This window comes from Poecilia mexicana, unplaced genomic scaffold (assembly GCF_051168715.1).
Source record: "Poecilia mexicana isolate PSO_F unplaced genomic scaffold, ASM5116871v1 scaffold_6, whole genome shotgun sequence".
NCBI lineage: Eukaryota > Metazoa > Chordata > Actinopteri > Cyprinodontiformes > Poeciliidae > Poecilia > Poecilia mexicana.
Window position 1 is genome coordinate 14,464,664 of NW_028263375.1, and position 14,891 is coordinate 14,479,554.

The 14,891-nt window shown below is 37.1% G+C and overlaps 1 protein-coding gene and 1 long non-coding RNA gene across 7 annotated transcripts in view; both read left to right on the forward strand.

Moving 5' to 3' along the window:
* Positions 1-2,352: 2,352 nt before the first annotated feature.
* Positions 2,353-3,486, forward strand: LOC148158667 (uncharacterized). Its single transcript, XR_015763048.1, has 2 exons — positions 2,353-2,724; positions 2,962-3,486. It is a non-coding gene; the product is annotated as an uncharacterized LOC148158667 (long non-coding RNA).
* A 1,646-nt stretch (positions 3,487-5,132) lies between these two features.
* Positions 5,133-14,891, forward strand: part of c2cd5 (C2 calcium dependent domain containing 5) — a 32,233-nt gene continuing 22,474 nt past the window's right edge. For 4 of the 6 annotated variants that reach the window (XM_088006286.1, XM_088006287.1, XM_088006288.1 and 1 more), the window contains exons 1-8: positions 5,136-5,439; positions 5,893-5,995; positions 6,998-7,084; positions 7,216-7,387; positions 7,474-7,569; positions 7,737-7,892; positions 7,982-8,213; positions 11,055-11,215. In XM_088006286.1, the coding sequence (XP_087862412.1) occupies positions 5,906-5,995; positions 6,998-7,084; positions 7,216-7,387; positions 7,474-7,569; positions 7,737-7,892; positions 7,982-8,213; positions 11,055-11,215 (994 nt within the window). In that variant the 5' untranslated portion in view covers positions 5,136-5,439; positions 5,893-5,905. Of the gene's footprint in view, positions 5,440-5,892; positions 5,996-6,997; positions 7,085-7,215; positions 7,388-7,473; positions 7,570-7,736; positions 7,893-7,981; positions 8,214-11,054; positions 11,216-14,493; positions 14,719-14,891 lie in introns of all 6 variants that reach the window. The other 2 variants (XM_088006289.1, XM_014982853.2) reach the window with 2 other exon arrangements.

Sequence of the window (14,891 nt, forward strand, 5' to 3'; positions counted from 1 at the left end):
AACTCTGAACTTGAAAAAGAAGATATTGTGGGTGAATAATATTACCGTGTTTTTTCATACTGGATTTAGAAGTTTGTATTGGGGCATGCTCTCCATTTCCCAGTCTAACGCAGTCACTTATCTCCCAATGCTGTAACCTTTCACTGAGCCCTTGACTTGATATTTCCTCACAGCTTTTACATGTTCTGTTTCTCGTTGATGTAGAGATACCTTGATTTTGTTCATTCCATATATGCTTTAGCACCCCCAAATTGAAGTTAGATGTTGGCGGAGCTCTTGCAAATTAAATTTCTTTAGTTTTTGCAGACGAGGATGACTGTGGGCAGGAAGGATTTCCTGTAGGGTCTTGGAGTTCCTCAAGAAAGTAATACAGTGAAAGCAAAAGTCACCCATCTGCAGGCATTTGCTATAAATCAAATGCATAAAAATGTGTAGGTTTGTACTTGATTTGGTATGTCATGTTTCAACACAGCACAGGAAACATCCTTGATGGACTCCTGTGATCAAACTGATGGAGTGTAAGGTTGAGCCTGACAACATGTCCTGTGGCAGGAAGTCTACAATCCTGTTTCCGAACAGGATTTTCAGTTAGAATTGATGGAGCTTACCTACTAAAAGTTAGTGTGGAATGATTGTTGGCAAGACATTAAGTGAAAAGATGAAAGGATTCCAAAAGATTAGCTGTTATTTTTCAAATTGAAGTAAAATAGAATCTAGGGTATTAAAATAAACATTATGCAATGACATTCTGTCATCTTTTCCTGAAATCAAGAGAAGCTTTTATTTTGTATCTCACTTTAAGTGAGAAATGTTTTAACCAGTTTCTAATCAAGGTTTCTTTCCTAAATAGGAATTTATTTATGGTTACACCTAGTTTGTTTAAAAATAAAAAAATAAAAATTTGCCCCAAACCTAAATGTATTCCACCATAAAATATTGTTTTCTACATTATGTATGTCTGAAATGGCAAACACAGCTGCTCTTCCTACTTGTAGTGCTCAACTTCAAATGTCACATGTGACATGCACTCGTGTACTTTATGCTTTTTAGAACAATGCCAGCCTTTTATGCAGCGTGGCACACCCTCTCAATAAATAACTGGATAAACCTGCTGAAGCTGCACGAAACAGAAGAGAGGACATTTTTGCATGAGTTAAAAACTACAGTATTTTAGAAGAAGGACTCACAAGTACATCTTAGTAAATTAAAATATTTGTCAGATTGAAAGTACCTTTTAGATATTAAAAACCTCTAAGTCAATATAAAACATGCTTTTAAAATTATGATGTAATATTCTAATCTTCTAAACATGCATGTTTGAGCTAATTTCAACTCAAGCATGCCTTATTTGAATTAACAGGTCTTTGCAGTGCCTCTGCTGAACTTGACAAGTTGTTGAGGTAATTCTTTCCTTTGAAAGAGGTGTGTTGGAGCAGGAACACACAAAATATGCAGGGCAACATGTCCCAAGGGCTGAAACAGGAAAATATAAATACCACAGCAACAGTGCTAATGAGCTAAGGGCCGTCTTCCTTCACAAATTCATTTAAAATAATTCTAATTTCTAAAATGTTATTTTAAAACTTAAATTGACCCAAAATCTCTTCTGTCTTTTGTTCACTTTTCACTTTTTTTGTTACAGCACTTGTTGAGCCTTTGAGCCACCTCAGCCATGATTTATTTCTGTGAGATCTTTGGCAGATTTTGCAGGATTATTATGACCCAGCTGCATACAAGACACAAAAAGTACATTTGCAACATTTTTTTCAAGAGAATCTGAATGAGTCCTCTTATTTTCATTTTCCAAATTCTTAAAAGCTTGTAGTTTTGTAGAGGCATAGATTATTAATCATGTGACATCTATTTTACCATACAACTTTTTGGTACAATGTTCATTTTTATTCCTTTATTTAAAATAATAAAAAGAGACATGTATTAAGCATGTATTTATATCACAGTAATTATCTCTAGTGATATTTCCTGTCATGTACAACCACAGTCCTCACAGCATTCATCAGCATTCATCATAAAATAATATTCAAGATCAATTACAGATTTCCTCAGTTTTTGCTTTTTGCTCACATATAAGTGTTTCAGATCAAACATGCTTATTAACTTGAGCAAATACAATAAGCAGTTTTAAATTGGTTTAATTCATTAATTTAAAAAAAGCCATCACTGACTTTTATTTAATATTACTTTAATTAAAGAAAATCGTTTGTCATTTTTACTACTACAGTGAAATAAACAAAATAATGTAGTTTTTTATGATGTGGAAAAGGTATTGTCGACAACACAGTAATCAATGAAAAACAAACCACACATTTTAAGGTAAATAATCACTATAGAGCTTTGGAGCGTGACGTCACTGCTCTAGTCGGAGGGGTATCAGCGCCATCTTAGGGGTCCATAGACAACAGTCTCGCAGTATAAAAAAACTCTCGCAGATTTTTTTCAATCCAAGTTACTTAAAATTATTTAGCTTTGGTACGAACTTGCTACGTTATTGTCTGTAATGTCCGATCACATGACTGAAACGGTAAAAGGATGTAAGACGGACTTTGGTTTCACTATTTTCCTGCTTGGAAACAACGTGAGGAGGCTAAGCTATCGGTGCTAACGAGAAGAAGACGAATGTCCTAATATCAGCGGTGACACGTCTTGATATCACGTTCTCCAACATCCCCAGATACCTACAAGTTTCCTCCAGACATTTCCTTTCTGGTGAGTGTCTAAATTTGCTTTGTTGGTTTTGTGTCATAATTTTGTTCTATGATTTTGTCCGAGTGTTCTTACGTTCAGTTTCTGTTGTTTAGCTCGGGCTAATATTGTTTATGTAGCATAGTGCGAGTTTTGTCAGTGGACATCGAGGTTATTACATTATTGTGAAGTAAACTATTTTACTAGTGTTATCAAATTTACAGCTTTAATAGCGATGTGTTCTGATATGTCCTCTTAAAGGCAAACCGACGTATGAAATGGATGAGCTCAATCCTGACTGCGGTCCAGTGCTGAATGTGGGTCACTGCGAGGTAAACGACACAACATCGGACCGACATGGGCGTCAATTAAAGAGGCGATACAGCAAAGCCATCAACGGGTTACTGAGACTGATTTCATTATTTACCCCAGAAGAGGTAAATAATGAAAACAGAGTAGAGGCAACAGAAGAGGAGCAAGTTGGAGAGGCTGAGGAGGAAGGAACCAGGAGAGGAGCTCAGCAAGGCTGCAGACTCTGAAGAGGAACAGGAACCATTTGTGTTGAAATACAGTTGGAAGTGGCTGTTCTCTCATTTAATAATTTAATGTATTAAACATCCATGAATCGTTTGATTCAAGCACTTCAAGTTGCATGTAAACATGAAGAAATTAATCACATTTTAAGTAACAATTTGATATTTAAATATTCAGATAATAAACATACATGTAATGAGATTATATTTTTAAATATTTTTTGTGATTAAAGTAAACAATTATATAATCAGACATCTGTCAAGACACTGGGTTTTTGGGTTTGTTTTGCTTTTCATTTTATTAACTTTGTGTTTCAATTCACTTTAGTGGTTCATGGTATTTAGTGTAGTTAGAATAATATTATTGCTTTTCCTTGTCTGAGTCCATGTCAAGCCTTCTTTAATGACTATTCTATTTTATCCTTCTAGTTATTTCTTATTTCAGCCTCCCTGCAGGGTTTCTAGTAATGTTTATTTCTTAATTTGATCACCATAGGTTCAGTTATTGTTCCACGTCTGAGTCTGTATCTTTCTTTAGTCATTCTAATTGGGTTATTTCTTTGTTTAGATCTTCTAGTTTCTCTTGCTCTGTGTTCCTTAGTTCTTATTGTTAGATCAGCCTTGTTTCTACATCCACATAAAGTAAGTCCACTGCCTGCTGCATTTGTGTCCACTGCCACATCATGACACAAACCAGATGAAAGAGCCCATCTTTAAACATTTAATGTGTAATTAAACAATAAAGGTGACAAATTTTATGAAATAGACCACACTTTAATAAATATTTGTTGTATTTAACATATTTCAGGGAAGTGAACATGTAATAAAATTGATCCTGGCCTAGAATTTTATGCAATTGAACATCATGATCATCTGAGGTAATACATTTGATGAATTTTAAAAAAATATATAATTCTGGTTAAAAAATAAAAAATGGGTCAAAATGGAATAAAAATATGCCTCATCTATATAGTTTAATAGAATAATTGTACACAGATTTTGAGTTAATAGGTTACATGACCTACAAGCTAAGAAAAATAAAAAAATTTGCAGAAATAGCTAAAAAAATATATATAAAAGGTGTTCCAATGTGGTAAAGGTGAGTGTGCCTCATCTATACAATGAGGCACACTCACCTTTAGTAGAACAATTTCAGGCAGATTGAGTTAATGGGACACAATTTGGAAGCTACTGAAGAAAACATTTAATATTAAAATGATTGAATATGACTTAAAATTTTAATAGAAGTTATTGTGCCTCGTGTAATAGCATGAATGTCCACTTTTTTGTATCAGTTGGTCACAAGACAAAGCATTTATGCACAGGAGTGTTCGGAAATTGACAGCAGCTATGTGAAACCCTGAGCGCTTGTGGAGACTTAAGAACAGCTGGCCGAAATTAGCGTTCATAAATCGGATCAACCTTGAGCTGAACGTCTCTTACTCCGTGGAGCTCAGTTTATCCAGTATCCAACTTGAAAACAACTTTACTGCGGTTGGTAACACAATGAAAACACCGGTGTTCTGAATAGTTTGTTTCGGTCTGTGGACCCCTGACATGGCGCCGAGCGACGAAAACGTCATATCCTGTGACGTCAACTCCAAAGCTCTATAGACGTCTTTCACAAATACACAAAAACGTTTTGCCTTGTCTGCTGATTGTTGCGCATGCCCTCTGCAAACGTTTAGGCTGCGTTTCATGGACACAGTTTTTTACAAAACCTTTTAACGATGACAAAGATATATGAAAATAAAAACATAACTTAGCATCGACTGTTAAGAAAGACGTCTGATCGCATATTTTAAGTGTAAATAAAATAACTGCATCGTCATATTATAATAATTCTATGTTTGTACCATTGTGACATTTGTAAGAACGATTTTATGGGGCGTACGTGAAAGCAGCACACGGTACCCTTTGAAAACTCATTCATCACGATAGCTGTCATGCTAGCCGTTGTCATCGCAACCTGAAGTAAAATTGTTGCCGCTACTGAAATGTAACGTAATTTACACACCCATGTGAATGATTATATATGCTAGTGGATATAGCCAACACTTGCCTGCGTGGGGGACTGGGAACTAACGTGTCGTGTTATGGGAGAAACACGGAGGTCAGGCGAACGGTGGACTGTCAACATCAATAATGTCCGTGTGAAACGACTCTGCTACCGCTGTAATTGTTCCTTCTCTACATTATAGCACCGGTAAGGATATTATTGTTCGAGGTGGGAGTGTGAAGGGTGTTTTGTTAAATATGTTGTTGGTCTGCAGGGGATGGTCGTAAAAACATGGCCGATCAGGTAACCAGAGCTAACGAGATTCTGACTGCAATGAAGTTAACCTAAGTGGGTTTCAGGCTAGCCTGTTTTGCTAACATAATCTAGCTAAGTTGTCGGCGCTGTCATGATTATATAGGGAAATTTGGTATTCACGTTCCGATTGTGTGTCACACTACATTCTTGGAATTGCTGAGATAAGTAAGCTTATTTACTTATGAGGCTATAAATTGAGAACACGTATCTATGTACTACAAATGTTTTGTAATGGCTAATCTTCAGTTTACCACCATTAATTTGATGACAGCAGCCTTGGTTAGTTCACTTGTCAGTTGTAGGTTTATGCTTGCACTTATTGTTGTTATTCACATACCAATACAGATCAAATTAAACCATGCCTGGGAAATTAAAGGCCAAAATCGTGGCAGGGCGCCACTTGCCTGTAATGGACAGAGCAAGTGATCTAACGGATGCCTTTGTTGAGGTAAGAGATGATGCTTTCACTACAACAGTTTTATGTTGTTGTTTTTTTTATTCGAAAAAACAATAGTAATGTATGTAGAAACATATGCACATTAGAAATTATTTGGAATCGAGCAAAATACATTTTGGAGCAGATACTACTTTGTTTCTGGAAAATCTAATCAGAAGAACTACATTCACCCTGGGGCAAAAAGCATAATCTGGAAAGCTGAAAGTAAATTACATAATTCTGAAAAAAATATTATCTTGAAAGGTGCATTTCAAGACACATCAAATACACTTTGGCTTTTTAGGTATGCTTTTCTAAAAACATGTGATTCAATACCAAACAGCAGCAGAAAACTGTAAAACAGCTGAAACACTGGGTACCTTTAAATCTCAACTTAAAACCTACCTGTTTAGAGTTGCTTATGGCTAAATTTTTATAATCCCAGTTTCAAATATACAACTTTATTGGGATTCAAGCATGCTTGTAATAATTGATAACTTAATTAACTTCCTGGTTAGTTGTTACCAAGCTACGTTTTGATTAATTACCATCACCATACAACTTTATTATTGATATCTGTTTCTATTAGGTAGGAAAGTAGCTGTAAGCTAATTAGCATTTGGATCATTAACATATCAATGGAGCAATACAAGATCTGTTCCAAAAATAGTTTGCTGGTGCTATTTATACATTGTTTTGTTTTTTTTCCTCACATGAATAAAACTCCAGGGCTTTATATATTTGTTTCTTTCTGTAACAGTAACTCTAAAAATAATAGCTGCAGCATGTGTGTAATGCTTTTTAGGTAAAATATTTTAAGTAATATTTGGTTTTATTAAATCCTTCTTATTTTAAATAAAAGAGAATTAGAGTATTGTAGAAAAACATATTGGGAATAGTATTAAATAATATGTACATTTTATTTTAATTTAAGCAAAGCTTGTTTTCTTTAATGTTGCAGAGAGTTACTTAACTGGACTTTTAAAAGATATCTTACCCTTTTAATTTTTACAGGTCAAGTTTGGAAATACAACCTTCAAAACAGATGTTTTTCCCAAGTCCCTTAATCCACAGTGGAACTCTGAATGGTTCAAGTTTGAGGTAAAATAGATGCACAATTAAGGCGGACTAAATGTATCACGTCCTCGACACAGCTTCTATGAATCTGAATTGTTTGTTTTCGTCTTGACTTTTGTTTCCTTCCTTCTCCTTGTCCATCTGTCGCTGTGCAGGTTGATGATGAGGACTTGCAGGATGAACCGTTGCAGATCACAGTGTTGGACCATGATACATACAGCGCTAACGATGCCATAGGGAAAGTTTACATTGACATTGATCCTTTGCTGTGTACTGAAGCTGCCTCTGTCATCTCTGGCTGGTTCCCCATCTACGACACCATACATGGTATAAAACTAAACCTGTGTGAGAAACGTATAAATCCAGAGTTTGAGCTATTTCTTTGTTACAATGTTTGTGTTATTTTTCATTAGGAATCAGAGGAGAAATCAACGTCCTTGTAAAAGTGGAGCTTTTCAACGACTTGAACCGTTTCAGGCAGTCGTCTTGTGGGGTCAAATTTTTCTGCAGTACGTTTTTTTATGTCACAAGATATCTAAAGATGTAATTTATTTACGCAGTGAGACTGCGAGCTTTAAGCACCGTCAGTCTTAGAAATCTGCTAAAACCTGAATTGCAGCTTTGAATTGAAACACATTTTCTCTCAGCGTTCTTTTTGTCCAAATTCCACCTCCAGCCACATCTATTCCACGGGGTTACCGAGCAGCCATGGTGCACGGGTTTGTAGAAGAACTGGTGGTGAACGAGGACCCGGAGTACCAGTGGATAGACCGCATCAGAACCCCTCGGGCTTCCAATGAAGCGCGTCAGAGACTCATTTCTCTCATGTCTGGTACGAAAGCCTGAAACTAATCCTCTTTGATTGGGAATAGGACTAATTTGGATTTGTTAACATCACCGTGCGTTTTCCCCCTTGTTCAGGAGAGCTGCAGAGGAAAATAGGGCTTAAAGTTCTGGAGATGGGTGGGAATGCAGTGGTGGGCTACCTGCAGTGCTTTGACTTGGAGGGGGAGTCTGGCCTGGTGGTCCGGGCCATAGGTACCGCCTGCACTCTGGAAAAACACAGCTCCGGAAGCCTCGTGAACACACACACGCACCCTAACACAGCACCTGCTTCTAACGCCTGCAACTCCCCGTCTAAAGATGGAAAGGAGTGAGTATAAACCCAGAACACGGGCATGGACCTTACCTCTGTCTATGTGCAGATCGTTCTGCAGATCAAGTTTGTGAGAATGACGACGGGCTGTGTGCGCATGAGAGGGAGACCATGTGGACAGAATGTACCGAATGCTTTTTTTATTTATTTATTTTTTTAATTGTCCTTTTTACAGCCCTGTGTGTGTCTCAGTATTAAGGACTCCCCTTTATATTTTACGTGTGTTGTGTCTTTTATATTGCATTCTGGAAATAATGGTGCAGAACATAACCTGAGACACACACATGCACACTACACATAAAGCCATCCCCAGCCCCTGCCCCTCTCACCTCGTCCTCTCCTTTAATCTGCTTTTGCTTGGCATTCTGCTCTGCTCCTGCATGTTTCAGTGCTCATTACAGTGATCAATATTTAGCGCATGTGTTTGGCTCTGCTTTTAACACTGTTCTGTCTACGTCTGGTTCTGATTGTCTTATTCTCTTGGCTAGTGGTTTGTCATCTAGCTTCCTCTGGCTCAGCTACACTTGAGTGCATGCGTGCTTCTGATTTTCATCGATACTGTAGATTTGTGAATGTAATGATGAGATACAAGAATATCTTCTGGTAATGATTATACCGATAATATACAGATTTAACGGTTTTTGGTGAGGGTTGTAGTCTGAGCAATATAAAAACAAAAGTAAAAAAAGGAATATTTCTGCGACTTTGTTAAGTCATAGAAGTGTTGATTACGTCAGTATTTCACCATTTACTATAATGGATGCATTAACAATGGAGTAACTAGACCATTTTAAAACCTTTATTAACAAATATTAAAGATTTCATCTTTGTTTCAGTTCATCTAGTCAGAAATGTTGGTGTATTTGTTTTAATGTATGATTTTCGCCTAATCTGCTTGTCAGAATTTCATTGTTTGGGAGGAAAAATGTTGCAAAAGTTTTGGCCAACTTTTCATTAGCTTAAATTAGAGGTGCCGCCATCAGCCAAATTGAGATTGTAATGGACCATTTTCCTTTGATCAACTCTGATTGGTGAACTAAAAAAAATAAACTTTTGAAATCATCAAAATCAAAAACTTTCACAATTGTCTGTCTAAAATAGTGCATAATCTGTGAAAGGAAACTCAAGGTCACTTGTACTTAAAATATCTCCAACATAATTGATCAATCTTGATTTAAAAAAAAGCAATATATTACTAGAAAAATGACACATTTCTCAATTTTCTTCACATAATTTGTCTGTGTTTTTCTCGTGATGATTAATCTGTATTACAGAGGTTTAGCTGTCAGCATGGGAAAAAACAAAAACAAAAGACAAATAAAAAGAAAAAATGTTGGAAGGACGCCACATCTTGTGGTATGGAGTGGACCAAAACGTCACTTTAAGGTATTGCTGTCCACCTGGTAGTTGTAAGAACATAAATCAGAACATGAATCAGAAACATTTGATCAATAATTTATTCACTTGATTTTGATCAACGGGCAGAAGTGATGCTCTTTTTAAAAACATTTTTTAATAGGAAATATAAAATTAAATGCAACACACTTTCTTACCTTAGGAACTTTTTTTTTTTTTTTTTAAACAACCAACTTGTCCAACATACAGTTTTTACTCCATCCATTTCTGTGTTGTCTCTAAGCAGTCACATACTCCATTGCACACATTCTATTTTCAAAAAATAATAAAGAAACTGATTTTCAGGATGAAATTTGCCGTTTACCCAACTTAATATTAGTACTGGAGGAATAGAGATATTTTAAAATAATGCTTTTAATAAGAAGAGTTTGTTTTGGCCATTTTCTGCTATACTCATAGCAAAGATGAGTGCTGTGCATGACTTACTTGTTGCTTTTACATGACTAAGTTAGAAAACAGTGTCTGTTTCAGTGGGGTAAGCTACTTTCTTCCTTGCTTTTCATTACCTTTTGACCTTTTTTTTTTTTTTTTCCTCAACTGCAGTGTTGTGCTGGTTCTTGTGTGCGCTTCTTTTACCCTTCTCTCTGCCCACATTTGGATTGGGACATTTCTCACCTATGTCCAAATCGGTCTCGCGTCCTTCTTTCTCTTTTTGTCTTTCTCTCTGTCTGTGTGCTGATCGGCCCAGGTCTCCCCTTGCCCATGGATGTCGCTCCACCCACAACAGTCCAGTGCATTCAGCCTGCAGCTCCCAGAGGCTGTCCCAGAACTTCTCTGTCTCTGTTCCCACACTCATCTTCACTGGTACGCAGAGGCAGCGAAGGAAAGCAGTTCACAGGAACAAGACAAAATTTAAGTAAAAGTGTTTCTGATTATTTTAAAAAAAAGAAGAAAAAAAAGGAATTTTATATTTTAAATGAGAGCACTTCACAGGATAGATCGGTCCCAACAAAAGGCAAAATAGGGCCTTCATTTGATAAATGACCCTAGTGACTTTTTTTTTTTTTGTTTTTCAATTGTTCATCTTGAACAGCAGCATCTTATTGGTTTTCAGTGGAAGCGCCTGCTATTTCTCTACATTCCCCTGACCTTTGCTCCGCTCTAACGGGACACATGCTTCGGCTTGTCATCCTGTTTTCTTTTTCTTTTTAAATCTTCTTTTGTGTTTTGCCACCTTGCTTTTTATTGTTGTGTGTTTGCGTGCCTTTCTTTGTGAGTTCTCTGCTTGCTTTTTAGTTTTCCCCGGCCATCCATAGCACATCGAGAACACACCTCACCCAAAGCAAACATGTCACACATTTTAAGAGAGAGAGTCCCCTTCCCTGCTTAGGAGCGACATTGCACATATGATCACACACAGAGGAACGCTCCGAGGGTGAGGCGGTGACTGACGAGTGTGCGTGTGTCATGTTCTCCTGGCAGGCCGGTATTTGGTGAGGATCTGCCCTCGTCCTCCGGCCCGCCCACCCCTTTCCGAAACCTCCCCACCTCCTCCTCCTCTCCTCCCCCCTTCTCTCCCTCCAAGCCATGCAGCCGTCAGTCCTCTTCATCAGACACAGACCTCAGTTTGACGCCCAAGACGGGTAAGAACACTCTGCCCATACCCCTCCTTCATTCTCATCATTCTGTACTCCTAACACCAACTCCTGGTGCTGCTATGGTGATGGTTTTTGTTTATTTTGTTTATTCATATTTCATTCCATGTTTGCTTACACTTGATTTTTTTTGTTCTTAACCCTTTTTTTTATTGTGAATTTTGTTGTGAATGTTTGTTTAGCCATACCCTGCTTCCCATTTGTCCTCAGTGGCCTGGTGTATCTTTCAGTCTTGCTGTACGGAAAGTGTATCTGCATTGTGAAGATGCACCAGATCGCTGTTTTAGCTTTTCCTCCACTTATTTTGTGGTGTTAGAAGCACTGTGTCTCACGAGAGGGCTGTTTGTGATTTGACTTTTAACTATCTCATCGGCGGCCATTAAACTTGTGCCCGATTCCAGTTCCAAGGTATAGCAAGGTCAGAATGAACAAAAGCACTCGAATGTAGCGTTTTACCTTAAACTTCCTTTATGAAGCACCGGAGATGGTGCAATGTTTTCATATTTCCACGTAGTGAACCCTCTTCAGGTTTAGTCTTCATGTCCATCCTTGCTAATCAAGATGCAAGTAGAAAAGCCTCACAACAACCCTTTGCCCTGTTGGTAAAATCCGATCAGAAAATCTGAACCGGAGTTTCTCATTTTTCAAGACGATGAAAGTCCTGCAAAATAAATCACAATGTCATAGTACACAAGATTGATATTGCAAAGATCTGCTAGAACAGCAGATACCTAATTATTTAAGTAACTGGCATTCAGGCTCTCAATGCTGCTAGTAGCTGCTCAGTGCAGTTTAAAAAAATGTTTTAAAAGGTCAAGTGTTGGTCAGGTGGTAAAGTCAACAAACCCAAGCAGTAAGACATTAGCACTGTTACGGCATCTACGAACATTATCATGTGCCGCATGTTTTCCTAACTGTGCATTCACTAAGGATGTTAGAATTGCAGTAACTTGCTGGCATACATAGTCTTATCCACTGGGGTACGTTAAAGTATATAATGCAGTGATTCAGTCAGGCTCCAAAAATAACTGTTATAATCTACATAGAATGTAACTCACCCAGAAAGCCTCCCATTATCCACTGCTTGATAAAATCCTGACTCGTGAGAGAATGCATTTTATCTGTTTAGGAACAATCCAACAAGGAATTTACTGAAGAAAAAACAAATCTCCTGATTATTCAAGATAACTATTTAGTTGATGTAGACTAGAGTTACTGTTTACAAATCTATTATTTTCTTTTATTGGCAGTTGAACGTTGTCCAAGTAACAATGCTGCTTGAGAGGCAGATTTTAGTGGTGAGCAATCCCAGGATGCATTGCATTCAGACTATTAAATGAATATGCTGGTTGGTCTCCATCTATCCTCAAAGCATCTTGAGTTCCTGGATTTAGTACGGTTCAGACACAATCAAAAATTAGGACAAAAAAAAAAAATACAACTTTTTGACTGCGGAAATGTTTTTTAGTTGCAAAAACCACAGTCAGTCATGGCTTTGCTACCATTAGAGGGTCAACCATTATTATCTCTAAGGTAATTATGAGCTTGGATGTCTGATGGCAAAATAAACAGCCCAGGTCAAGCTCACTGAATTCCAAAAACACTGAATACCAGACTGAGCAATAAACAGGTTTACCTTGGAACAAGCTAGTGGTATTTCTGGATTTCTACTGTGTGCACCAGTTTCAAAATCATATTTTTACATCCTCCTTTCTTTCTGACGTTTAGCAATATGTTTTATTTTCTCTTAAAATTTGAGGCCGGGTTTTTTATATATATATATATATATATATATATATATATATATATATATATATATATATATATATATATATTCTAAAAACATGAAATGGGAAAAGTTAGTACATGTTCTTTTTATATGTCAAAATATTATTGTTAATATTGTTATTATTATTAAGTTAAGAGTTCTAATGTCGCAATATAAGATATAAATTTACAGTAATATAAGTAATACTTTTGATTTATTTTTCATTTTTCAAATAAGAATAAAACAATATTTTTTAACTGCGGTGAGCACATCAGACCGTGGTATTTTACTAAGGTAATAATACCATCAGATGTTATACCAGCTCGGATGCTATTCAGTTAATTACATGATCAATTGATTCACAGCAGTTAGTCTGATGAACCCTCTCACCACAGCTGCCTCCAGACCCTGCAGGAGTGGACCAGCAGTCTTTCAGTGTTCATTCCTCCTCTTTTTATTATTTTCCTAATTCTTTCTCCTCTGTTACTACTTCGTCTTTCTTGCTCAGTTTCGTCTTTGTCCTCAGTTAGTATTCACTTTGACCCAGATATATTTGGACATCCAATTATTAATGATATTGGTCTTGAATAATTCAGACATAAAAAAGACAAAACAACCGTAGGAAAAATCACGTTTTTAAATATAACATAAATTGAGATTTTCTTTAGGTTATTTTCTTTTTTTTTTCTTTTGGAGATGTGGGATTATTATTAGCACTGTTATGCTAATTCTAAACCAGGAATACCCTAAAACTGCTTTAACTGTTAAGAAATAAAGAAACAATCTGCACTTGTCAGAGCATTTTTCTCAGATTTTAGTACTTAACCTAGAACTACATAATTTAAATAGTTCTGTATGTTCAACTGATTATTTATATTAGTTACTAATAGTCCTAATTTAAAGCTCCCTACTTAAATTTAAATACTATAGTCATTATCCCCAGAACGTATTTATGTCAATGTCCAAATATTTCAAGGCCTAAATGTATCATTGTTCCAGTTTCATCATTTTCTGTTCTCAGTCCCACTGCCACTGCAGAGAATACTGGAATTATAGATCTTTATAGATGAATCAGTAATCTGTTTTTTATTTCAATTGGAATTTTTACCTGATTGCAGTAATTTTTTTTGTTAATTCTCTTCTAATTTCAGATGTCACTAAAGTTTGAATTGAAATCTCTAGTTTATAATTGATTTAAAAAAAAGAACCCTGTATTGACTTCTATGAAACTGGACAAGCCCAGTCATGATTTTTACTGATCCACCTAATCAGGTCAGTGGTTCCTAGTCTAGTCTAGTGCCCCAGTTTAGGACCTATGGCATCCTTTCATGTTTCATTTCTCTCTCTTTCTTTCTCTTTCTCTCCATATTTTCACTTTTTCCTGCCATGGTCTGTTGTTATGCCTCCACCCTCTATCATTCCTCTCTCTGTTCTTTCTCACTGCATCTGTTTTTCTCTGTGCACCCCTCCATCTTTTTTTTTTCTTTCTGCTGGATAGACGAGTCCCAGTCAGGGAGACGCAGGCCAGGGATCTTCCTCTGCCCCAGCTCCCCCGTCCTCTCTGCAGACTCATTGTCCCTTCCTGGCTCGGGCTCTGTGGGCCGTGGTCACAGCTCTGGCTGCAGAGCGACCACCCCGCCCATCCCCTCCTTCACCCACTCAGACTCTGCCTTGCTGAGAAAGAGCGTGTCCTTCACTGAGGACCTGCTGCTGGCAGCCTCCGGTATAGTAGGACTGCTGTGTTTCCTTAAGTTACTAATAGAAATGGGTCGGCAACGGCTACAGGCCACAAACAGATCCTGCCCGATCAGAAACGACACCCCAGCATGCCCAGAACTTTCTGTAAAGCAGTAAAAGAAAAACACATTTGTTATAAAATCAGTATTGCTACTCTGC